This window comes from Opisthocomus hoazin, chromosome 1 (genome assembly GCF_030867145.1).
Source record: "Opisthocomus hoazin isolate bOpiHoa1 chromosome 1, bOpiHoa1.hap1, whole genome shotgun sequence".
Lineage (NCBI taxonomy): Eukaryota > Metazoa > Chordata > Aves > Opisthocomiformes > Opisthocomidae > Opisthocomus > Opisthocomus hoazin.
This window is the reverse complement of record NC_134414.1, coordinates 63621790-63648519: the sequence shown is the minus strand read 5'-3', so window position 1 is coordinate 63648519 and position 26730 is coordinate 63621790. Positions and strand designations below refer to the sequence as shown.

Here is a 26730-nt window from a genome sequence, read left to right as displayed (position 1 = left end):
TGAATGTCTTACTATTTTGTTGGCATTGTTCCTAATGGCAGGAATTCCTTGCTGTGATTGAGAAACGTTGTGGGGTTTTTTCTGCTCCTTTAAATAAAAATGAGAGCCAAAGTCCTGTGAAAAGTAACTTTGCTACTAATCTTTTGGTTGTGTTGTAGAAAGTGGAACTTTTCTTTTACTCTCTTTACATGTTGTCAGTAGTATCTAGAGCAATAGCTGTGAGTAACTGTTTATAAAAATGTGACTCATCTTCCTTTCATGCACGTGTTTGCAATAATATAGATGCCAGCAGTGACTCTTGATTCTTTTTTTTAAATGTCTAGGTAGAACCTTTTTTTGTTACATTATCACTATTTGATATTAAAAACAACCGGAAGATTTCAGCAGATTTCCATGTTGATTTGAACCACACCTCAGTAAGGCACATGATATCCAGTGCATCTCAACAAATGATGAATGGCAGTGGTGATAGCTTACACAGAATTCAAGACATTCATGAAACTGTGTTACAATATCCAAAGCAGGTGAGCACTAGCAACCTAAAGAATTAGTAGGATTTTGGATACAAGTAGAGAGTTTTCCTACGTGCTTCGGGTAGCTTTCTATTATGTAATGTAAAGCGTGTGTGCATTTTCCTTTTATATTTATCTCTTGTTTTATTTCTAGGGAATATTCTCAGTCACATGTCCTCATACAGATATTTTCCTTGTGGCTAGAATAGAAAAAGTACTACAGGGAAGTATTACACATTGTGCTGAACCATATATGAAAAGTTCAGATTCTTCAAAGGTATGTTATCGTCTTCTGGGATGTGGAAAAAATGCTGAGGCAAGACAGGTTGATTTGGAATTAAGAAATATCAATAAAAAGCCTAGTTCTTTTATAAGAAATTCAGATAACTGAATGGTTTGAGTTAGTAAGTTGTAGCTGTTAATACTAGTAACTATTATGAATTGAAATGTTGTAGGTAAAGTCTAACATATTATTGGGAAACATTTATTTAGCTTTTTATAATTGTGACATAATCTTTAATTTTTATAATGACTTTAAATAAACTGATTTGACAAAAGAACGTTAGACTTCAATGTGAAAGTTGAGTTGAAAATTGTTAAACAGTGAAATATTAAATATAGGTCAGAAATGAACGGTATGCTTCTCTTAGTTAATGCATCTTATTTACTGTATCATTGTTGTTGACTTTTCCTTTGTGTCACTTTTTGGTGACCATAGTTTACTGTAACTTTATCTGCTGCCTTGCTGTTTTTTCCTTCAGAATCAATGAGCTCATTAAGCCTCTGGTTTTATGTATAAAATGCTTTCAAGATTTGATAGAACTCCACTTTTGGAAATAAACCACTGAAATGTCTTGAGTTTACAGGAGTCTAGGATGACAGAACATTTTAATGTTTTCGGAAACATATCCACAAGAAGCTTTGTCAGTTGCTGCTTCTTGTCTGTCACTGAAGCAATAGAATTTTGATTTTGTTGATTTACAGTTGTGCTTAAATAGCTGGACCAGGATGCAAGGAAAAGGGGGGTTTTTTGTAAGCTGTCGTAGCTACTGTTGACATTCTTCCTGTTTTCAGCTAGGGAGAGGGAAGAAGGAAGGGTTAACTTTCAGTCTCTGCAGAGGAACAGTATTCTTTCCTACTGATTTAATGCTGGCTAAGTTACACAGAAAAAAACCTGTATTTTTCACTTGGTCTTAATATAGATCAGACTACTGATTTGCTTTTCCAGGAATACTTTGAGATTTTTTTTCAGCTATCGTCGAAAAACAGCAGCTTTGTATTTTAGGAGTCTGGTTTTGAAGTGTATGCTGACCGTTACTGAATTAAAACAAACCTGGACTGAGTAACTGATGTTGGTGGTGTTGGGCCTGAGCCACGTGGGAAGGTTAAGCAAGCCCGAGTGTTCCCAGATTTGACGCGGAGTGCTAGGCGTGTGTTGCCCTGCACTGCAGGAATAGCCAACAGCAACATTTGTGGTTATATTAACTTACGCTGTCCTTTTCTGCTTGTAATTTTATACAGTTGAACACTTAGTTTGAACTTTTTGCCGTTTTTGTTCTCTGGATTACACCATATTAATCTGAACCAAAACAGACCAGTACCTGCTATGTAGGCCTCCATGTGTGTCAGTACAATGAGCAAGTTCCAGTTCCCTGCAGAATTACTACTCTGGACAAGAAAATGGGAGAGTAGAAGCAGCAAATTCTGTAGCCAAGAGATCACTCATTCTCCCCTTAAACACTGAAATACAGTGAATTAATGGTGATTACTTATCAAGGTTTTATGCTTCTGAGTGCAATTTCCCCCTTTTTGCAGGAAAGAGTAATGGAGAGTTGGCTCAAATAACACACTAATAGAAACAGCTCTTCATAATGTCAACAGCATAAATCAGAGATAATATTCAGACAGGTTTACTCTGTTTTTTCTGCCTCTGGCAAACAATTTTCCTCCGTGTAGGAACATATGAGAAACTGGTTTCTGAAAAAGAAAAGCCTACTGCTCTGTGAGGAACTTCTGCTTTAGCTCAAGTGGTTCAGCTTGGTGATGAACATCTCAAACTTGTGGGTTTCTAGCTCTGATTGTTACGTATGTTGGTTCTATATGATGGAATTGTTTGTTCAGTGAAAAGCTAACAAAACCAAAAACTTGAAGTTTTAATGAAAATAAATTTTCAAAGTCCATACATACGATTGTCCATATGATCTTCGTACAACTCCTCCCCATATTCTGTGTGTACTTGTAATACAAATATTGCAGAGTATTTTACCATTTACTCTGCAGGAATGTATTCTGGTACATAGAGTGGGTGGTGAGTAGGGGAGAAACTGAGAGGGGAAATGTTTTTATATGGAGTCACAATTTTGTCTTAAAAACCAGTTAAATTTTGCTCTAGCTTTCCTATGAGTTTTGTATATAATATTTTTTTTTCCTAAATGAGTTGTGATGTATTATCAGGGCTGTAGGTGGGTCAATGTTTTCACCCATGAAATGCTGTGAAATCAGCAGACCCTGCTTAACCTGAAATGAATTGTTAAGAGGTATTTTCGTTTGTCTTTCACTTGCAAACTTAGGATTAATTATCTAAAGAAGATTTTTCCAATTCATATCAATGTCAATATATGGCTTTTTCTTGTGTACTAACAGAGCAAAAAATGTGGCTTTTAAAATGTAGCTATTTCTTATGTCCCTTGCAGGTTGCACAGAAGGTTTTGAAGAACGCTAAGCAGGCATGCCAGAGATTAGGTCAATATAGAATGCCTTTTGCCTGGGCAGCTAGGTAGGGACAGATCTTGTCAATCTGTATTTTTTCCTAACTTTCTTTGACATCTTTTTCTTCTGTTTCACCTCTTGTAAAATTTAATGTGCAGTTTAAATTGCTTCTTGTTTTACTTTCAATTAACCAAAGGTTTATGACAAACTAACTTATACTTCAGCTCTGTAGTAGGAAAAAAAGTTATAAAGATTCATTATATTATTATTCAAATCATTGAATATTGCCAACTGTTTTCTATTGTCAATATTTTTCATTTTACTAAGAATGAAATGGTTCACACTTGATTTGTTAAACTGAGCTATTTATACACTGAAGCTCACCTACGATGACAAGAGTACTAAATGCTTAATATGAAGGATGCTGTAGTATGTTCTAATTTGTAGTAAAGAAATTTCCTGAAGTGAATTTCAACACTTTCATAAAGTCAGCTGAAAGCAAGATTTTGACTTTCAGGACGTTGTTTAAAGATGCCTCAGGAACCCTGGACAGAAATGCAAGATTTTCTCCTCTCTTCAGACAAGACAGTAATAAACTTTCAAATGAAGACATGCTGAAATTGTTAGCAGATTTCAGGAAGTAAGTCTAGTTTCCCCACTTTAAAAAAACCAAAAACCAACCAACCACACCCTAACTGCCCTCCTGTGCCCCCCTGCCGCCCCCCCCCTTTTTTTGTTATGGCCTTGAACTGGAGCATCTAATATTTTGATGTGTGTATTTATATGTTTTTCACTTCAAATATAGAAGTTGTGTAAATATAGCCAAGGCCTTCATACAAGCTACAGATCTTTCCTTTGCAGGACTGAACTATTACACCATGTGTAACTTGCAGTAAGCATCATATCCCGAAGTAGCAATGCGTTAGGAGTTACGCTCGCTGAACACACTCAAAGGAAAAGAAGTATGAGCATAAATCATATGTTCACGGACCTTGAACAGAGATTGCTAGCACTCAGGGAAAGAGATTCAAGCCAATGCCCAGTCAGCCTTCCTTGGGAGTGTGTGTGGTCCAGGATGCCTAAATAACAGAACGCTGGCTGTCCTTTTTTACGAAGTATTCCAAAAGACTGCATCAGTTTGTGTGCAAGGCTTAAGAATCTCCTACTGACAGATGACCCGGTTAATAAACTAGTTTTAATCCTTTTTCATCCTTTTTAAACAGGATGACAAATACTAAAGCAATCTTTGCTGCTTCGCAGTGGCATTTCCACTTCTGTTAATGGTACAGGTAGCTGCAGTTGTATTCATGTGAATAACTGCTAATCACAAAAGACTTGGGCTACAGTTTCTTGGTTTTATTCTTGCTTACCAAATCTGATAAGCAGGTAAGGTTTGTAATAGATATTTTAATTCCATTTTAACAAGCCGCTTAAAGTTTCACTGAAGTTTACATAGCATTGAAATTGCTGTGTACAGATACTCCTTGCCTTAAAAAGTATTATTGAAAGTGAAACTAATATAAGAAATTAGCCTGCCACATCATTTTACTTTGTGAATTAAGGAAATGCTTTTGGTTATTTCAGTATCCTGTTTGTGGAATCGTGTGCAGTATTTCACAGGAATTTTTGTAACGAAGAGATTGTAATGTTTCTAGCTTAGCTTTTGGAATTAGAATGCAGACTCCAACCAGAAAAGGTTGTTTGTTTCATAGTACGGGATTGCATTTTGGGAAAATTTTGCATCTGCTTCCTCTGCAATAATCAAAAAAAAAAAAATCATGCTGCTGACTATCTTTACTAATAAAGAGTTCTGCACTGGTGTTTTAACATGGCAAATACTCCTACTTCAAATCATGTTTCTGAATTAGCTACATGATAACATCTAAGAAACTTCATAGTAGGATGTTTAATAGTAAGTATTTTTCAGGGTGACTAATTACTCTAGAAAAAGGAGGAGTCAGGAAAAAAATTACTGAGTAGAAGAAGCATTTTGTTAACTTACTGATTTTTTCTCCCCTGTTGTTCTTCCCCGAAGTTTACCCTGTTACCATAAATGCTTGTTACTGGCTATTGAGATTTAAAAAGCTTACTTACAGGTTCCCTCTTTGCTGCAAATTATAGCGAGTTATTACATGGCAAACAAAACCTATCTTTATTGAAGCTTTAAATTCTGATTTAAAGAAAGAAAAACATCATGCTTTTTCTTAACCTTTTCCACACTGGTGAGTAAAGCCTTACTCTTTTTTTTTTTTTCTTTTTTTTTTCCAAGTTTAAAGGAGACAACTAAATCTAGGCAAAAAGCAAGACCAGATCAGGCATCCATCCCCAAATCACCCTTTCCTCTCATATTCCTATTTCAGGATATTACTTCTGCTTCTGTTTCCTATTGTCTCTTTTCTCTGGCATCTGATAGTTTTGCATTTAGCCTGACTGAGGTTTTTTTCCTTCCTATAGACCTGAAAAGATGGCCAAACTTCCTGTTATTTTAGGAAATCTGGATGTTACAATTGATAACGTGTCACCAGATTTTCCAAGTAAGTATTAATAAACACTGTTAAATGGACATTCAGGCTTTTTCTCTTCAGTGTTTTATTGATTTTGAGTGTATTTTCAGATTATGTTAACTCGTCATACATTCCAATGAAACAGTTTGAAAACAGTACCAAGGCATTAATAACATTTGAAGTAGAGGAATTTGTTCCCTGTATACCAAAACACACTCAGCCTTTCACCATCTACAACAATCATCTTTATGTTTATCCAAAGCACTTGAAATACGACAGTCAAAAGTCTTTTGCAAAGGTGAGTACAGGAAAACTGTACGTTCTTCTTTCTCTGGTTTGGTTAAGAATGTTTACGGACTATATTTCTGTGATGATCCTTACAACTGAGTGTTTGGGTTTTATTTTTTTAAAATCTGCTTTAGGCTAGAAACATTGCAGTATGCATTGAGTTCAAGGATTCTGATGAAGAGGATTCTTTGCCTTTGAAGGTTAGTCCTTTGAATTTTGCGATTGATAAAAGAAAATGGTGAACAGTTAGCCAAGTAACACAGTAATACTTGATTAATTTATCTAGTTTGGGATGGCAGCTTTCTGTCCTCCTTTTGCATTTGACTTAACTTCTAGATGACTTGCTTGGTTTTGATATAAAAAGATTACGAAAGAACCCTCAGAGCATTTAATTTCTTTATATCAACAAAAATTCCAACCTTGTTGCAAACAAAGGTGGCTTGTGCATACTCCGTAGGAGTAATTCTTTAATTTAAAATGGTAAAATTTTAGAGGAACTGCAGAGCCAAGCTCTGTGTTTTTTTATGAGCTACCACAATGTATAAGAGATGCCTGGAAGAAAAGAAGTAGAGAAATGTATAGGAATCCTGAGGTAAAAATCACACTGTCAGTTCTGCTGCACAGCAGGCAAACTACACATCATGTAATCTCCTGTCTGTGCAAAGGCACCAAATTAAACACAAGTTAAAATATTTCAAATTCTAGGTGAAACAGATTCTAAGCTGAGAGTGAAAAAGGATCACATGGGTTTTTTTGTCCTTTCCCCCCCCCCGCCCTGTTTTCTATTATTAGTGTATCTATGGCAGGCCAGGTGGACCAGTATTTACTAGAAGCGCGTTTGCTGCTGTTTTGCATCACCATCAAAATCCAGAGTTTTATGATGAGGTAAGTCACCTTTCTGAGGTAAATTTTACTGGTTTAGGTAGTATGTAAGTTTCAAAAATACAAGAAAATATTTGAGGAGAGCAAAGTACTTGATAATGACTTCAGTTAAATCAAACCCCCCTTTTCACTGTAAGTAAATTTTTGTAAGTTCTGTGTGTGTAATTCTTGATCTTGCTTCAAATAACATATAACCTGGAATTACTTTTTAAGTGTACAACCAGTAAGGCATGTCACTGCTCTAGCTCAAGACTTCTACAAAGGTTGTGATTCTTTGCCTTTCAGATTAAAATAGAATTGCCCACTCAGTTACATGAAAAGCACCATTTGTTGTTCACCTTCTACCATGTCAGCTGTGATACTTCAAGCAAAGGGAGTACGAAGAAGAAAGATGTTGTTGAAACACAAGGTTTGTACGCTAATGCTTTACTTTCAGTAACTACTGGGGAGATTTTATGAAGTATGCTTATGTGGTAACCCGTGATTAATGTTTTCTAATTACATTATACCGACTGAAAGATTTCATGAAGTATTTCTGTTAATTTAAATGTTTCAGATGTTGTTTTGGAATGCCTATCAAATGTATGTTTTTTTTCAAACTCAGTGATATTTTATTTGCTGTTTTTAATTATTTCTAATGATATGAGTTCAAATAATTTGGCCCTTACAGTAATATTTTCTGATTTATGGATTACATATCAGAAGCGTACAGTAAGACTTCCGTAAGTGTTTATGTAAAGATTCATAACATAGTTAAAATTAATTGCCTTTCATGTTCCGTAGTTGGGTATTCTTGGCTTCCTCTAATAAAAGATGGAAGAGTGGTGACCAATGAGCAACACATCCCAGTATCAGCAAATCTTCCGTCAGGCTATCTGAATTATCAAGAAGTGGGGGTTGGAAAGGTATGTTATGCAGAATTGCGCTTATCTTTCAAACAAAAAAGATGTGGAGAGAAGGTTTGGTTGTAATGTCCTGGTCTGATAAGATTTAAGTCATTTTCTAGTAGAATTTTTTTTCTTTTATAGTTGAAACAGAGTGTTTTGCAAAAGTTAGACATCTGACCTAAAGGAAACAAACCAACCCAAACAATCTGAACCAACCCGCCCTGATATAGTTTTTCATTTAAATGGTTAAGTACTTACTTCTGTCATTATTTAGCTGGTGTACTTAGGAAATGTTTAATTCTTGTGGTTTATATAGTAATAATTAGTTAGAAGTTACAGTAATCTTTGAATATATTAAACTATTTTGAGTTTATGAAGATATGCAAATAATCTGAAGTCCTTTACTAAATTTTTTTTAGCATTTCATGCTGTCTCCTTTCAGTAAGTCCTTTATTCCTGAAAAAGTCTTATTCTCACATCTTGATTTTTGTGATCTTTATACTTCACTAGTAAAATTTATGGTCGTATTTTTCAAAGCAGAAAGCTTGCAAAATTATAGTGATAAAAATGATACCAAGGAGGATACAAAATGTAAAATATGATAGGGGATTTGGCTAAACAAATGAAATGCAGAGACAAAATTGACTCATTTTGGAGGAAGACGCCTAAAATCAACAGCAAGTTCCTCCTTCTCTACCACCTTTTCTTTTTTAAACTCTGCTGTAAGCTTTCCAACCATCATTTCTTTCACATCTTTCATCTTTTCACATCGTAGGCGTATTCTTTATGCCTCTGCTGTTTGTCTCTGCTCATGCACATGGGTAGAAGGTTAAAACAATAAGACTAGTTGTAGATCTACCAGTAAAATCTGTCCATAACTGATTGCCAGGGTAGACAGCTGAGCATTCCCATTCGTAGTTCTTTGGAAATGGGATGGGAAGAAAGTGACGACTGCTACCTATTGGTGATCTATGTTAAGGTTTAAACTGTGTCAGTATCTGTGGAAATTCTTGTGTATTTTTCTCAGAAAGCTGATAGATACTTCTCTCTAGGTAGAAGTTTCTTTATAGAGTTGTAGGGGAAACACAAAGCCTGTGACTTAGAGAAGCAATTTTGTTAGCCAGTGAGGAAAGTAATGTGGGACTTTTAAAAAACATTTTAAGCTTCATAAATGCTTTTGGTAATATTGCCTGCATATTTTTCCTTTTTTTATGACTTTATTCATTGCACACATTTCTTCAACCTGTTTCTTTAAAAAAAAGTGTTGTTTGTGGTACTATAAACAAATTGTTTTTCTCTAGTATACTGCTTCATGATTTTACTTTTCCTCTGCATGTGTCCATGCAGCATTCTGGTCCTGAAATTAAGTGGGTAGATGGAGGCAAACAACTGTTAAAAATATCCACTCATCTGGTGTCAACTGTGTATACGCAGGTGAGTTATAAAACAAAGTAAATTAAAGAAAGTTTTAGGAATAATGTGTGTGTGATGTATGTTTATAGAATATTTTGGAGGATTCTTTAACTCAATATGCTGATATCTAATTTTTTTTGTCTCTTGGATACTCTGCATGGTATGTCTCTCACAACAGCTATGAAAAACAGTAGATCTTAAATGGAAGCTATTAAAAAAGTGAGCCTTTTGTCTAACATTGTCATCCAATCCAGTCTGAATTTTCCTGTTACATGAGAAGTCATAGTTGTCTGAGAGCTATTTACTGGCATGTCTACGAAGCAGTGAGTCCTGTTATAGCTGCCCATAAAATACATATTCTGATCAGTTGGGATAACTAACATTAAGTATGCTATTTTCTGCATGTCAGTTGGCTTGAAGCAAATATAGGTGGTGTTTTGTCTAACGGATATTCAAAAATCACTGGAAGCTTCTTGCATGGGTTAAAAAAGATCAGTGTTACATGTAGACTAACTTAGTCCTCGGAGTAGTGCACATCAGTTATTTTAGAGAGTTTAATCTATGGACATGTATATGGATTTCTATATATAAATATTTTGAATGTGTTCTGTTTTATATTATGGATAATAATGTTAGATATTGTTTAATTTGTTTTCTTTTCATCTTTGACAGGACCAGCACTTGCATAATTTTTTTCAGTACTGTCAGAAAACAGAGTCTGGAGCTCGTGCACTAGGAACTGATCTCGTAAAATATCTGAAGGTATAAAATGGCAGTGAATAACAGTTTATATTATTTATTACTACTTCTGCAAAACATGGGAGCTTCAGTCATTTTCTGGGTCTCATTAGTAGAATATGCAGTATAAAAGAAGAAAAAGATACTTTCTGCCCCAGATAAATTTACAATTTCAATATAAGAGGAAACCACAAGGAAATAATGAGACAGTATTGGTCAGCCTTCTGAGTGATAATTTCAAAACACTGGCGACTTAGGTTGTCAACATAATCATACTGAACTGCACATGGGAATGATAAGGAATGATGACTCTTGGTTTTCTAAAATTTTGCTTAGGAGGTTATCATTGTCACATCTACAGTTCTCTTTCAGGATTACATCAATAGAGTGCATGGGTTCCGCAGCAATTTTGTCTTAACCGAGTAGGCCACATTTGTAATATGAAGCCCAAAATTCAGTCTTAAAATCTATTCAATGTATCACAAGTAGCTTCTGATTTTCTTAGGGGCAACAGAGTTTACTATTGTAATTGAATTCCATCAATTAATAAAATTGGACTATATACTCAGGACATTTAAGTAAGAACTTAACTGTTGAATGTGGCACACTTCTGAACTGGCCTTGCTTTGTGACCTTGGTTATGCTAAAACCTTGGCTCTGATTCGTATTCCTTGCCCGAAGACATCTGTGATCAACTTTGGTACAAAACAGGACACAGTACGTTATCAGCAGGCAGATGGAATAAGTCTATTTGGAAGTAGTTTTTTTTTTTTTAAATTGTTATTGCCATTTTTTACTGACAGACCTGTTTGTCAGTCTTCTGTTTGTCCTTACTCTGAAACTTTGCGATCCCAAAACATGCTGACAAAGTGTATGACAATAATACAAACTCTTAAATGGATTCTGACCATGATAGCTTCACATCAGAACGGTAAGGCAAAGAGCAAGTAGGCTTGTAGCTGAACCTCATCATCCTCCGTGGTAACTTAGACTGAGTCACTAGAGATGCCTCTCACTTGGGTTTCTGCTGCTGGTATTCTTGTTTTGATGTAAGATGTCGTTTCTCTGTATTTCTCGCTTACTGTGTCTGTTTTGAGTTCCTTGATAATTATGGATCTGGAGCCATCCTTATTTCCACTGCTTTCTGCAGCAGTAATTGTACCAAATAGTGCCCAGTTAGATGGCACCAGTGCTAAGCCTGGTAGTGTTTCAGCTTCAAGACAGCACACTGCAGTATCAAGAGGCCCTACTGGAGTCAGAGACAGCTTGTGCAGAATCCCTCCCTGATACAACACAACTCTGTCATTGTGACGCTTTTCAAAATATAGTCTTTCTAACTATGGATATGTGGTTTGTGCCCTGAAGAAATCTCTTCAGTAGAGACAGAAGAGGAGAATAACTGCTGCTTCAGAGTGTTTCATCTTGCCTTGAGGCCAAGGGCAATATTCCGTCTTTCTCCAAGTAATAATCCTTCTGGGAGATTGTGGTCCTGCTGTCTGAGATTTCTGTTTAAAGAAGGGAACTTCTTTACCTCTTACTTCCTACTCCTCGTACTTTTTTGTCAAGGGGTTTAAAGTTATCAGTATTCAATTTCCTCTCATGTTCTATCAAAATATAAAGCAATCATCCAGATTTTTAGAAGTCCTAGTCATAAAAAGCACTTTTCTCATTGGTGCAGCTTTGCCTTCTTGTTCTGTGGTTCTGGTTTTGAGATCAGCTGGGACACCGAACCTTTATCATTGGACTTAACCTGTCTTTTTTCCACTCTGTATAGTAAAGATGGTATGTTCTGGTGGGGTCTTAGAGTCTGACCTGTGGCTCATTAAAGCTCTTGAAAATTGTCAGTATCGTTCCCATCACTCTTTTTCAAGGGATGTAGCCTTCCTGCTAGTTGAGGTGCCATAGAAAATGGCAGATGTTTTCTGGTATTGAGAAGGGAAGGATTCTTGCCCATACTGGACCTCAGGGAATTAGAATCATAGAATGCTTTGGGTTGGAAGAGACTGTTAGAGGTGATCTAGCCCAGCACCCCTGCAGTGAGCAGGGGCATCTTCAACTAGATGAGGTTGCTCAGAGCCCTGTCCAGCCTGGCCTTGAATGTTTCTTCCTCTCTGGGCAACCCGTTCCAGTTGAAAATGAGTTGAATCCAGTTGACTTGGATGTCTTTATTGATAAGTTCGGGTGAAAAACCAGAATTTGCTCTTTCTTAGTGCTGCAGTATAAACAATTGGTCTGGGAAACAGTCAGGTGTTACATGAGAAGAACCATTATTACTAAAATCACTGCATATATGACAAGTCTGAATCATTATTAGTAAAAAAATCAGTTTGCATACCATATAAAGCCTCTTTACCAGTGTCCTGACAGCAGTGACTTAATTTTATGAGGAATGGAGCGGCCCTGTACTTTGATGTGGGCAGCTGGTTGATTCTTACCTCAGGAGCTGAAGTTGTAAACAACCCTCAGTCAGTTTCTCACCTGTTTGATTCATCGAAATTCACAGTGCTTCAAGAAATCCCACTGTTTAGCTTTACCAGAGCTCTACTTGAATCTGGTATAATCAAAATCTCTTCTAGGGACTAGCATGGAATTTTCAGATGTATCTGGCTACCCACTGACGGTCAAAAATGACACTTTGCTGGAATCAAAGACTTGATTCTTTTCTTGATATTCACAACTCTTGTTAGTCTGGTAGAACAAAATGACCATCAGATTTTAGAGTATTGTTTTAGGGAAAGCGCAAAAGAATGATCCGTCAGATCACTCCCAAATCTTGTGATTTACTTCACTTGTGTATGGTCTCGTGATGAGATGGTAGCTTATTCCTTTGTTTAAACAATTTATTAACATTTATATTAATTCCACATTAGCAAAATCTTTAGGTTCAGTGACAAGACCATGTCTTGCCAAAGTCCCTGGGACAGAATAATGCAACCACAGAGCCTCTTTTTATAACTTTTTCTTGTCATCAAACACCAGAACACTCTCACCACACGATGTGAACATGTTCCACACCACTAGGTTAACACATCATGTTGACTTTTCTGCCTTGCTTCACAGTAACAGAAAACAAATGTTGTCTTCTGTGTTAAATACAAATTATGGCCATTCTCAGTTCCTTTGGGCCAAATTCCTGTCTATAGCTAGGCCTCCCAGGGACGCAAGTACTTTTTACTTCTGTGTACTGAGCTTGCCTGCTGTGTGTCAGCCTGTACCTACCTGTGCCAGACTTGGCCAGCCTATGGGCTACACATTTTTGAGAGATCAGCGTTTCAGTTTGCTGGTGACAGTTTACTGCAGGTAATGTCTATGCTATAATGGTTATGACGCATTTAAATACCTGGGATTTAGTTTCCTCCACGAAGTCAGCATGATACAGTTACAGAGCTACAGAGTATCTTGAGTTACCAAACCTGATAAGTGTGCTTCTATTCTCTATCTGCTCTTGCCCTCCCTAACAGGATTTTGTGTAAGCAGCATCTAACACTTCTGATTAAAGGTTTTCTGAGACTCACGTGACTCAAGATGTTTGTACACTTTCCTTCATGTTTCATGAGCCCAGATATCATTTAGCATCTCATAAGTTGATGGTATCTGCTTGTAGTTAACTGTGCTGTTGCCTGAGAAATCAAAGGGCACAGCTACTTCTGGCAGTCTAAGTGTGGTTGAATACTCAAAGGCATCAGAAATTGGGTTACGAGTCCACTTCAGAGTCCTAGTTAAAACAGCACCTTTACCAAAAAATGTCTGCATCCTAGACAAAAGTATGAGCTTAAGTTCCACTTGCATGTTTACCCAATGCTCTGATATTCAAGACTTATAGAAAAGATACTGTAGCGTATGACTGCTGTTTCCAAGGAAAATCGCACATTACATAGGAGGGAAGACTGAGTCCTGAATAGTGAAAGTGCATACAGGCCAACATTTGAAGACAAGACAGCTACTTTAACACTGAATGGAAATGTTTGAAATGTGTTGTCTGTATGCATGTTGAGCAAATATACCCTTTTTTGTCAAACTCCCTTTAACTCCAGGGAATTTTGTGGTATAAAACAATGTCAGATGAAATGCCATACACTGCCTTTTATGTCAGGGTGGTTATGTCTACCATCTTTTGCATGTGATGGAATGCAAAGGCATATCATGAAGAAGTTGAGTCGTTAGTAATTCACTATCTCCAATTTCCAGCATTAGGTAGTTAGGGATTTTAGTTCTTTCTATTTGTTTAACATATTAGTTTATTGTTTTGCGGTAACTAGGATAAGTAGTGTTGCATTTGTCACAGGTAAGCAGTCCGTATGTTTTTGTGGAACTTCTGTTTGCTAAATGTCTGCATTCGTGGATGAAATAGCGAAGTACACCAGAGTGTCAGTATCAGCTGTTGTCTTTTCATTGAAATTTTATCTAGTATGCATTTCAGTGGAAAAGTACAAATAATTATTTCTAAAATCCTTTAAACAAAGCCTAATTTTTACCCCTATTTTACCTTAATGTAGAAAATATTTGCCAAACGTTTATGTTGGAAACTATTCTCAATTGCTTTCTGTGCAGTTGTATTTCAGGTAATTAACACCAAATAGTGCAAGCAGCACGTATTTTTGGAAAAAGATTTGCATTAAACTTTATGGTTTCAGAACTTGTGATTTAAATGCTGTTGTTTCAAGGGAGTGACAGTATTACTGCTTTCTTTTAGAGCCTTCATGCTATGGAAGGCCATGTGATGATAGCTTTCCTGCCAACTGTTCTAAACCAGTTGTTTAGAGTTCTCACTAGAGCAACTCAAGAGGAAGTTGCAGTCAATGTGACAAGGTAAAGAATTGTAAGTGCTTCATAGAGTTTAAGTGATGACTGGGTTATCACATAAATCTGTAACTGGGTAGCATTTTTGCTGTTGCAATCATAGCGTTCTTTGTAGGCTTACTTAATTTCTGACTTCTGTTTAGGGTTATTATCCATATTGTTGCTCAGTGCCATGAAGAAGGATTGGATAGCTACCTGAGGTCTTATGTCAAGGTAGGTAAAAGTAAATGTGTACTTTTCTTTATTTCTCTAAAAAGACTATATTTAAATTTAGTTGCATCTCTTCAATTTCAATTGTTTTCTATTATGGCATAGTTTCATATTCTATTCTGTTTTTTCTCCCCAAGTATGCTTATAAAGCTGAACCCTATGTTGCTTCTGAATATAAGACAGTACATGAAGAATTGGCAAAGTCCATGACAACAATTTTAAAGCCATCTGCTGACTTTCTTACAAGCAACAAGCTACTTAAGGTATATCTTGAACTATACTTTTTACTGTATGTTCTTACGTCATCATAACTGAAGAATACAAACTAATTGTATTGAAACAGTTGTTGAATGCGTGTGGCAATTTTACAGAATGTTTTATTTTCTCTGCAGTATTCTTGGTTTTTCTTTGAAGTTCTGATAAAATCAATGGCTCAGCATTTGATAGAAAACTCTAAAGTGAAGGTATGTCAACTTTTGGAAAAAAATGTTATTCTAAAGAGTATTTGTATAGTTTCTTCTTTCTCCAGTCATGTATTTTTATTGTATATTAGAAGAAAAAGTTTCATATATACATGGTTATGATTTATATATAATAATCATGTAAGAAAGGGAGGGGAAAAACAAAGCAGCAGGAGAAATCAGTTAAATATTAGACAGAAAAAACTACAAGGCTAGATTCAGCATTTAAAAGGATAGACAGCCCTTAAAATCCGTACAGTAGAACAGTCTGTGTGAATAGTCAGACTCGTTACTAAGATTTCTTAATACTTATGGTACAATGAAGCTGGAAGCAATAGATATCACTGTGAATTTTAATGTAAGTACTATCCAAAAATATGTGGTCTTTTTCCAGAGCAGTACAGTACTTGTGATATAAAATTATTTGGAGAAGAGTGAATCACGCAATTTACAGTCCTTCTGTATGCAATAAGAAGTATCAATACTAGTTTCTGTGTTATTTCCCATGCTGGAAAGATAATGCTAAAATTTTAGAAGTGGACATTTTTCTACCAGCTTGGCCTATAAGCAGTATTCTTCTTATGTTGGTGACAGCTTTTTAGTTTACATACTTCTGTATTCAAGCAAGTCTTGAAAGTAAAGTTTTACGTATACCAAGTAGTCCCAACTGCGTAACATTTTCACTGTGTGTTTAGAACATAACTGGAAGTCTGAACTCCGTGGGGAGGGAAAAGGATAATTGGACAATGATCAGGAAAAAAGCTTTAGAGTGCTACACTTAATACTGTTCTGCTGTGGTATGATCAGTAGAGTCTGAGTGCCAGTTCAACTTACTTTAAGTGTCTGGACTTTTCTATTTCAATAGATTTCATCTTTAAAGAGGTTATTGATTCATTTTTCATTTAGGAAGTATGTGAACTCCCTGTGATAATTGGTCAAATGAGTTTTTCATCATTAGATACTGTCTAAAGTAACATGCTTGATGTCCAAATGCTAGTAACCATCACTTTTTCTTAGAATAATTATACAGAATAAAAATGTTTTCCTGTTCACGTTTCTGGTTTACTTTTAATTAGATGAATTAAATCATGTCACCAGACTGACTGTCATCTAGCAATAAAAAAATCTGCCTTAATTCAACTGTACTCATTTTAGCCCTAATTACTGAACCATAATTTGCAGAATATCATAATAAAGGGGAAGATTTAGGGATTCAGGTTGAACTATACATTCTACTGAAATACATCACATAATAAAGATAATAGGCTCAACATTGCACTGTTTGTAGAAATAGAAGGATTTTAAAATTAAAAAAAAATAAACTATTTGAATTAAATAAGGAGAAGAATATGTAACATGCATAACTCTTTTTTCCCCTGCTGCTCTGGAATGCAGGAGGAGCTCTGTCAGTTGGTGAGGCTCCTCATTTAGTAGCAAAATCAGCTGTGTGTTTTAAGCTTAACTTCCCCCACCTCAGTCTGCCCAGCTGTGTTTTATTGTGACTGTTAGTTTCTGTGAGTAGATAAAACCTGCAAAGAATATCTGACTTCATCCTGTTATTTTGCACTTGAAGAGGACCTCAAACTTTTGCTTGTAGTGTCGTGCGATTCTAGCTGCTGTCTTGCATTTTTATATAAAGAAAAGGAGTTGTCTCCATTTAACATGTCATGAAGAAGATAATGATGCCCTTTCTGTTACTAAAAAGTAAAATCTCAGCTTTTAATTGGAGCAGTCATTCTGGAAATTCTGGAAACTTAATTGAGAGATTTTTTAAAAACAGATTAAAAAATTGTCAGGAAAGACATGTTCTGTGCAAAACCAACCTGATGCACTCTAATATAGGGACATAAGCTTTTACTTCGTATTTGTAGTCTGTTAATCTAGAAATAGGTCTTTAGTTTGAGGGGGTGGGGGGAGGTTGAGTATTTACATGGTACAAGTACTACAGATTAAATAATCTTCTGAAGGGTGAAAGAGGGCAGGCTTTTATCACTAACTTCTTAAACTGTCTAGGGAACTGTGACAGCTACCGCTTGTTTAGGAGTTTTTAGAAAGCAAATATATGTACAGAGGGTTTGCTGGGCATGTACTGCAGTTCATCCTTTCACATTTGAGATGTCAAACTTCTTGCTTGTGTTAAGTGATCAGATGTTTGGGAATTTCTTAAAGTTTCTAGCCAAAAGAAAAGACAACTTTTTCTACCCCTAATCAGTAGAAATACTGTTAATGCAAACCAAAGCAAGAAAAATATTCAGATGGCCTTTTTTTGTTCTTCACTTTTTTCGATTTCATAGTATCTGTTCAAATAATTCAGGATCTGTAAACTTAAATTTCCATTATTGATTTGATGTTCCTTGAGGAAGGAGTCTGTGCGTCTGTTCAGTCTGCGAATAGAGTATTTTGTATTTCACCCCGCTATTTTGAGCTTAATATAATCAGTTAAATTAATTGTATTAATTTAATCAGTTCAACTGAAATGAAAGTATTATTCTGTGAAACCTGTATAGCTTCAGGGTGTTTTCTTTTCGATTTGGTAGGTGATACTGAAAAATAACAATATGCTATTTTTGCTGGGCTAAACAAAGTTTATATAATTTTTCCCAATTTTAACAAACCTACAGAAATCCTGACAAGTTTGAAAACAGCATATTGGTTTAAAAAAAAAACTTCAAAGAAACCACAAACTTGCTGTCGTGCACACCCACTTAATTTAATTATAAATTCCTTACAATAGGGATTACATTTTTAAATTGAGATCAGATGGTGGATAAAATAAGTACAGTAGAATATAATATTTTTTTAAAGCAGGAATCTGCTTAAGCGAACAAAACCCAAATGCATTTTCACAGAATCACAGAGTGGTAGGGGTTGGAAGGGACCTCTGGGGACCATCTAGTCCAACCCCCCTGCCGAAGCAGGGTCACCTACAGCAGGCTGCACAGGACCTCATCCAGGCAGGTTTTGAATATCTCCAGAGAAGGAGAATCCACAACCTCTCAGCCAGTGTCTGTGTTTTTAGTATCTCCTCCTATATAATCTGCCTCTCTTGTTATGGTATTCTGTCATTGGAACCATTATGGTATTCAACCATTGGTGAGCATTCGCATTGCTACTAGACTAAGAGGAAAAAAAAAATCAAACCAAAACCCCTGCTCCCAAACCCCTAAGCTTGATCCTGGAAAATATGTGTGTGGTTTCTATTGAAGTCCCACTCAATAGTGTGTTCTGCATGCTAGGTATACTTACTGTATAGCAACCCCATTTATTTCAGGTTAATATTTAGTATCTTCAAAAGCATCCCCCAAATATGAACTGACGGAGCACTGGAACAGGCTACCCAGGGAGGTTGTGGAGTCTCCTTCTCTGGAGATATTCAAGACCCACCTGGACGAGGTCCTGTGCAGCCTGCTGTAGGTGACCCTGCTTCGGCAGGAGGGTTGGACTAGATGACCCACAGGGGTCCCTTCCAACTCCTAACATTCTGTGATTCTGTGAATTGTACAAAGGAAACAAATTCTTTTAATACGCACCTTTAGTTTTTAGTACTTTGCTGTGTATCACCTTGAACTGCTGTTCCCATTCTTCCCCTGCAATAACATGAAGTTCATAGCTTATAAACTACTGGAGTGACTTTTTATGACAGATTTTTGTTGTCTCCACATTTCATGTTAAAAAAGGCATTTCCACTTTTAGAACTAACCTCGTTGTCATCTTCCCTGTGACCTGAAAGAAGGAGTGAAACTTGCCTCTTGTTTGCATGTGTCCTTGTTCCTGAACATTGCTTTTTGATTTACAAGCCCCTTAAATATCAATTAAATTTTTTTGCTAGCTGTTTTCTGTCTTATTGGGTAAAGTAATAAATGGAACATATATTCAGGTATTTCCTACTTATGAGATCTGGTAAAAAGATGTGCTTCTGGATGCAGCAAAATTATTTCTGTAGCAAGATTTCTGTAGTATTTTTAGCAATATTTAATTACTGTCCAACAAAGACTGAATTACAAGAGTATCGTAGGATACAGACTGGCATACCCATCAACAGAATTTTAAATTTTTAATTGTTATTTCATTAATGAGTACTATTGATATTTATATGGGATCTTTTTCAACACTAATATCTATTTTTAAAAAATATTTTTTAAAAGATAGAACTAGAAACTTTGGAGCATAGTTCAAACACAAAGGGAGCAAATTGTGTAATCATCAATTTATACAGCACCTTGACAATGACTTGTTCTGCCTAGGAATGTTGCATTCAATATAATTTGAAAAACTATTTAAATAGCGAAGTATTCAGAGCTCTTAGATGTTTTGATTTCAGTTTTCAGAAAGAAAAGACATAATGACTGTGCAGTTGAAACAGTTTTTGTCAACGTCAACTTCTTCAGCCTCACACCACCTCTCATTAAGTACCTTTAGACAAAAGACAGAATCTTTATTAAAGATTGTAAGGTGTAAAGAAATGAAACAGGCTCTGCAGTGCCAAAAAGCTGAAAAGAACTCACTGACCAATACGTGTCAGAATGTGCACAATCATTGATGAGGACAGTACAGATGGTGAGTGGAAAGGAGAAATTGTGAACATAGAGAAAATCTTTGAAGCCAAATCACAAACTACCTAAAAGCAAGGGGAAACAGTTCTGATTGTGGAAACTTAAAAGCACGCAGAGTAACATTCTGAAGCCTGGAAGGGCTGAGATTCGAAGTCACTGATGAGCAAGAGGAAGAAAGAAGCATGGATGAGAATTTCCACAGTGGAAAAGGGCAAAGGAGTTATTAAAAACATAGTTGCAGAACAGCAAAAAGTGTTTCTTTTTTGAGACAGAAAAGAGAGTCTGATAATGCAGTTACTAGATGTGAACCAGCTTTTGTCTGCTTTGGAAAGGAAGATAGATAAAATTAGAGGATTTGCTTTTATTCTTAGCTTCTGTCATCAAGTTTATTGTAGTATAGAAAAATATTCACGCATTGCATTTATAAACTTTTATACAAATGGTTTTGTCATCAAAGACTGCCTTGCTTGAATTTTAATAACAGATGGTAGTGCATGCTATAGTATTTTCTTTTAACCAAGTGCTCTTTTTCCCCCCAAGCCTAGAGAGTTCAGGAAAATCTTGAATTTAAATAAAATATTACTTTAAATGACAAATGAGAAAATTCGAAAACTTTTTTTGTCTCCGCTCTCCCTGTGAGGTTATATATATCTTATCTAAAGTAAGTTTTCAGATATATTTTAGTGTTATAAACTTTTAAATATTTTATCTAAATTTGTTTCTAGCTGTTGCGAAACCAGAGATTTTCCGCTTCTTTTCATCATGCAGTTGAAACAGTTGTTAATATGCTGATGCCACACATCACTCAGAAGTACAGAGACAATTCAGAGGCTTCAAAAAATGCAAACCATAGCCTTGCTGCCTTTATAAAAGTAGGTATACTTGGGCTCTGTGGTTACTTTTTTAATAATACTGCTTCTTCATGGATTTTGAAGAACATTAAAGTGAACTCGTAGAAAAATTGAGTATACATTATGCTTTTCAAGTGTAATTCTATGTCCAAGTTACAATGCATTGAAGTATAATTTGCGTCTTCTGTAATGAAGAAGACATCTGTTGCACAGTTTGGTTTTTTTTAATGAATATATATTTTATCCAAAACGTATTTTGATTTTTCTTTTTTTTTCCTTTAAAAATATTATCTAATCCTACAAAAGCTTATATGTTGAGTAGTGTTCTGTTTGCATGCATTTTATGTAGACAGATGTCCAGTGTCTGTCCTTTTTCAGCCAACAAGATCCTGTAGGGAGAAAAAAGGGTGGGAAATAAAATGGTAGATAAATCTGCTTGTGGCGTGTCATTTTAATTTCTGTTAAGATAGAATTCTTCTCTTCAAACTGCATTTTATTTCCAATTTGTTTACATTCTGCACTCGAAGGGAAAATTTGGTATTGATATAAGTATTCATATATTAGTTTGATTATTTTAATTGGTTTTTATATTCAAACTGAAATATAAATAATATGTTTGGAAAATAAACTTGTTAAATACAGAAATATAATTACTGAGCACTGAGACAGTACTAAATCAATTCTATCTTGGTTTTGCTTGTTTTCCCCAGAGGTGTTTTACTTTTATGGATAGAGGCTTTGTTTTCAAGCAAATCAATAACTACATCAGCTGCTTTGCCCCCGGAGATCCCAAGGTACTCGGTGTTTTTAAACAAACTGTTTTTAGGAGTTGTCTCTTCTTGATGCATGTGAGTAGAGTCCTGCATAAATTCTTCAGACTTCTTCCCAGTTACATGAAAAGTCCCTGTGCTGTACCTACAGTATTTTTTTTTCTATCAAGTCACTTTTTAATATTTTGATTCCATCTTCAGGTGTAACTTTAGCACCCTAGAGCGTGTGAATTGCGGAAGTGTTGGGGTTGGGGATGCAGCACTGCGCAGAAATTTTAAGCATGAATGTGAGAAAGGCTGAAGTTGGAAGAGTTGCTAAGTGATAAGTTTCTATACGTTTACTGTACTGGTGAAAGCATGTGCCAGATGTCCAAAGAATTTCTTTTTGGGTCCAAACGTGTCTTACATAAATACATAGTATGCTGGTAAACTTAAATAACTTTGGACAATGGGGACAGTAAATAGATATATATCCTATTGTGAAGTGTGAATTATGCTGGAATTATTTTATACTGACATATGGAACTTTGACAGGTCTATATCCCTTATACTGCAAGACCGAGAGAAATCACCCTTTTGTGTTAGAAAGCTGTTTTTAATGTGTTATTCGAATCACTGCATCAGTTGTTTAATTTATGCTTTAAAATTATTTTTGCAGACTCTTTTTGAATTCAAATTTGAATTTCTCCGTGTAGTCTGTAATCATGAGCACTACATACCTTTGAATCTACCAATGCCATTTGGAAAAGGCAGAGTTCAGAGATACCAAGGTAAATTCTTCCAAAGTGTATCGTGTGTTTCTTAGATGTCACCTTTTTATTAGTAGATGTGTAGACTGTGTAACTTCAGGTCTATGAGATGCTGGAAACATCAGAATTGTTAAATGGAGGCCTAAAATTCTAATCCTTTCATTTAAACTTAAAGGAATAGCTTAGGTAGCAGAGTAATCTACCCAAAGTATCTAGTCATTGAAAGATATGGTAAACTGCATCCTTGACTATGCCTCCCTTTCCTGCTATGATTGTTAAGTTGGCTGTTTTTCCGTGACTTAGCGTTTAATTCACTAGCTGCGGAAGCCTGCAACACTCTTGTAGGTAGGTGTGCAGTGTGAGGCTTAGTGTACTTACTTTATTTCATATACCCACTCAGGTTAAAAGGGACTTCAGTAAGTCTGTAGTACAATCTCCTGCTCAGGTCACCTCAGGCCCTCCCTTCTTTCAGATGGAAAAAGGTCAGTTCCCTCATTGTCTCCTGACTGGGCATGTGCTCCAGTCCTCTATCTATCTTGGTATTCCTTCACTGAGCTTGGTCAAGATCTTTCTTGTACTAGAAGGCCCAAATGCTACACACAGTATTACAGAAGTGCCAAGTATAGGGGAATAATTACTTCCCTTGATATACTGGCTGTGATCCTGTTGATACTGCCCAGTATGCTGTTAGCCTTCATTGCTGTCCGGATGTCATGCTAACTCCTATTGAAGCTACTCTCCACCTGGATCCCTAGGTGTTTTTCAGCAGAGCTGCTCTCAAGCTTGTCATTCCACAGCTGGTACCGTTTCAGGAAGTGTGCCTATCCTGGGTGCAGAATTTTGCATTTGTCCTTATTGAATTTAATTGACTTTTCTGTTGACCCGCTCCCATAGAATGTAGATTGTTCTGAAAAGCAGCCCTGCCCTTGAGCATATGGACTGTACCCCATCCACGAACTTGATGAGAGTGCACTCCATCTCCTCTTTCAGGTCATTGATGAAGTAGTATTAAATAGGATAGACCCTGGGAAACTCCTCTTGTAGCTGGTCTCCAACTAGAGTACAAAACATTAACCACCAACCTTTGAGCCCAATGATCCACACATTTAGGTGTCTGTTCACCTAGACTGTAATGTCCCAGTTTGGATACAATGACCATATAGACATCTGCTGTTCTCCCCTTATCAGAGGGGATCTAGTGAGTTCATTGTAGAAGACAGGTTAGTCAAGCATGGTTTATCTCGCATAAATCTATTCTGGCCATTCCCAGTCACACTCTTCTCCTTCACTTGCTGAAAAATGGCTTCCAAGATGACTTGCTCCATGACTTTTCCAAGGATCAAAATAAGGCCTGTAGTTCCCTGGATTATTCTTGCCCTTTTTTGAAGATGTGCACAATGTTTACCTTCAGTCATCGCAAGGTCCCAGTTACTGAAGACCCCTGATCACTATGGCTTAACAAAGGTGATAGTGAGTGGTCTTTCAATAATATCGGCTAACTCTCTCAGCATCTCTTCGTGTGCTGTGGATTTGCATGACAGGAGGTCTCTCAGGAGATCCCTGACCTGATCCTCATCTGCTACAGATAATTCTCTTTCCTGAAGCTGGTCTCTAGACTCTTAAGGCCTGGGAACCATGGCAGTGAAGGAAGAGGTAGCAAAGGTATGGAGTAATTCAGCCTTACCCGAGTCCACTGTCTCTAAATCACAGTCCCCATTCAGCAAATATCTCATGTTTTCCTTATTCAGGTTTTTAATGCTACAGTAGTGTTAGAAGCTGTTCTTGTTGCCATTGATGTCCATTACCAGTGTCAGCTGTAGCTGAGCTTTGGCTTTCCTGGCACTGTCCCTGCATACTTGATCAATGCTTCTATATTCTTCTTTTGTAGCTTGTTTTTGCTTCCACCTCATGTGCATCTGGGTTGCTTTGCACTGGAGCTCAGTCATGAATGCCCTGTTTACCCCAGCTGGGCTTCTGGTGTATAAAACCTTGTGCCGAAACAAATAGTATGTTTGCTATTGCGTTTGTGGCTGTGAAGATGTTATTAATTTCTTCCAGGCATTGAACTATAGCAGACATCAATAAGCAGAGGTGAGCAAGTGCTTTTGCAAGTAACAAGTAAACCTGCCTAGCAATTTATGGTTTTATAGATTAGGGGTTTTTTTTCTGAAATAATTATTCAGTGGACTCTACTGGCTTAGTAAAGTTAAGTATAACTAAAAAAAGCTTTCATCAAGGTGGTGGAACAAGATTTGGGACTAAGAGCTTGACAGCTGCATAGAACTTGTTTCTGTCTTTGGCTTTTTCAGCCTGCAGGAGTGTCTTGGATAATAACACTGCATAAGTATTTCTGTAGAATGGAACTGGTTTTTGCTTTAGGGGTCCTAAAAAAAGAGCTAGACTAGAAAAAATAGTGTTTCTGAGAATAGTGTAAAATGCTGCTCCTTGGTGAACTAGGAGTTCAGCCAGCAAAGACGATCTTTATCAGGTGTTTCTGGCTCTGTTTTGCTGTCTCAAGCAAAAGAGATCTTGGGTGATGTGTTTGGCTCTTAACTGAGTTACAAGAAGGCCTGGGGAACATCTGTGCTGTTTTATCTATGTTTCTTTCTGACTTAATGGATTCCCTTACTGGGAGAGTTCTTTGAAAAATTAAGGTGCTTTGAGATTAGCATCTGATTTTTGACTATTGCGTTGAACAGTGGCAGTGAATATGAGAAACTCTTGAACACCTCAGCTGAAGATTTAAACATGTATACATTCTAATAAATAACATCTTCAAGCTGAAGTTTCTCTTAAGCTGCTGTATATTCAGTACATAAATGAACTGGATTATTTTATTACATTAAAAATACTTCTAAAGGGGAGAAGTTTGATTTTGCTTTGTCAGATGTGCCAGGGGTGTTGTGTGTCTATATAATATCTATATATCTGTGTGGGGCTTAGTGTATGATTTGTTACTACCAGAAATACTTTATGAAATTGCATTGCAGAGGTTTAAGCACAGATGTTCAAATAAAATGTTCTTTAATTCCAATTTTATTGCAATCAGCCCTGAATATATAAATATCTCTGGAAAATATAGTATTGTTTAATTGTAGCAGAAAAAATGCCTATTGCATTACAATGCAGGTCTAATTTCCATAGATTCATTTAAATTATCTTGTTTAAATATTATTGTGTCCTTTTGTGTTCTGATATATTGAGAAGAAATGTCTTGATTTGGACATGTGTGTTGCAAATGCAGTCTCTTCATTACACCTTTACTACATACTGCAGGTTTTCAGGACTATTTTCTTAGAGAATATCAATTAACAAAGATCACAGTTGTTAGCAGGCTTTATAGTCTATATTCATAATAGATACATGTAGAAGATAATGAAGAAGGAACTTAAAACTGCAGTACCAAAATTTAAAACTTCTTAATCCATGTTTTGCAAATTTACTAATCTGGGACTCTGCCACAGACTAAAAATTAAATTCTCCTTCTACCATACAACTAAATTCCTGAAAGATACAATGTGCACAATAAAATCACTGTGTGTTTTTTCAGTGCCTGAATATAAATTTAAAATTTGACTTGCAGCTATAACATGCTGGTCCAGGTAAATTGAATAGGGACACTTTTGAATACTAGACAGTATTTAAAATATTTTTTTTAAATAATGTATTTAGATTTCTCCAGCTTCTGTTGATTGACTAGACATCATCATTGTCTGTTTAATAACTGCATCATTATGCAGTGAATTGGGCTTGGAATATATGAATAACTATGATTATATATATATGAACATATATGAATTTGTCAATAACGTTGGAAACACTTTAGTTCACCATAAAGTTAATTGATAAATTGATTTAAATAATACCATTCCTTACACAGAACTTGTACTTTACTTCCAGACCTTCACCTGGACTATTCATTAACCGACGAGTTCTGTAAAAATCACTTCTTAGTGGGACTGCTTCTAAGGGAGGTGGGCAATGCATTACAAGAGTTCAGAGATGTGCGGCAAATTGCTATCAGTGTGCTCAAGAATTTGATGATAAAACATTGTTTTGATGACAGATATGCTTCCAGGGTAAGTGTATTGTTATGCTAGTAGTGAAAAATAATAAAGATTAAGTGTGCACACATACCCAAAGTTTTTTTCTTTCACAAAAAAACTTGTTAATTTGCAGCAGTGCTATTTCTGTTCAGACTGTGATGAAAGTATCTATGAAAATTGTATCGAAATCAATCTGCAAATCCCATATTTTTAACAGTTACATGTATTTATCACATTTTACTATAGTGTAATCTGTTGTTCTTAAAGTAATCAGATTTTTATGAACTTTTTAAAGGTCTTATTTTCATTAAACGTTAGCCCTTAATATTTGGCAGCTGTCCTTCCATCATCTATTAT

The 26730-nt window shown here is 36.1% G+C and overlaps 1 protein-coding gene across 13 annotated transcripts in view; it reads left to right on the top strand.

Annotated features, from left to right (window-relative positions):
• Positions 1 to 26730, top strand: part of DOCK9 (dedicator of cytokinesis 9) — a 142694-nt gene that overhangs the window by 69825 nt on the left and 46139 nt on the right. For all 13 annotated transcript variants that reach the window (XM_075424162.1, XM_075424170.1, XM_075424146.1 and 10 more), the window contains exons 12-31: positions 324 to 524; positions 667 to 789; positions 3206 to 3288; positions 3739 to 3861; positions 5676 to 5755; positions 5836 to 6023; positions 6148 to 6213; positions 6806 to 6898; positions 7181 to 7304; positions 7679 to 7800; positions 9130 to 9216; positions 9868 to 9957; positions 14627 to 14742; positions 14877 to 14946; positions 15081 to 15206; positions 15336 to 15407; positions 20683 to 20829; positions 21519 to 21602; positions 22237 to 22348; positions 26228 to 26406. In XM_075424162.1, the coding sequence (XP_075280277.1) occupies positions 324 to 524; positions 667 to 789; positions 3206 to 3288; positions 3739 to 3861; positions 5676 to 5755; positions 5836 to 6023; positions 6148 to 6213; positions 6806 to 6898; positions 7181 to 7304; positions 7679 to 7800; positions 9130 to 9216; positions 9868 to 9957; positions 14627 to 14742; positions 14877 to 14946; positions 15081 to 15206; positions 15336 to 15407; positions 20683 to 20829; positions 21519 to 21602; positions 22237 to 22348; positions 26228 to 26406 (2286 nt within the window). The remainder of the gene's footprint in view (positions 1 to 323; positions 525 to 666; positions 790 to 3205; positions 3289 to 3738; positions 3862 to 5675; positions 5756 to 5835; positions 6024 to 6147; positions 6214 to 6805; positions 6899 to 7180; positions 7305 to 7678; positions 7801 to 9129; positions 9217 to 9867; positions 9958 to 14626; positions 14743 to 14876; positions 14947 to 15080; positions 15207 to 15335; positions 15408 to 20682; positions 20830 to 21518; positions 21603 to 22236; positions 22349 to 26227; positions 26407 to 26730) is intronic.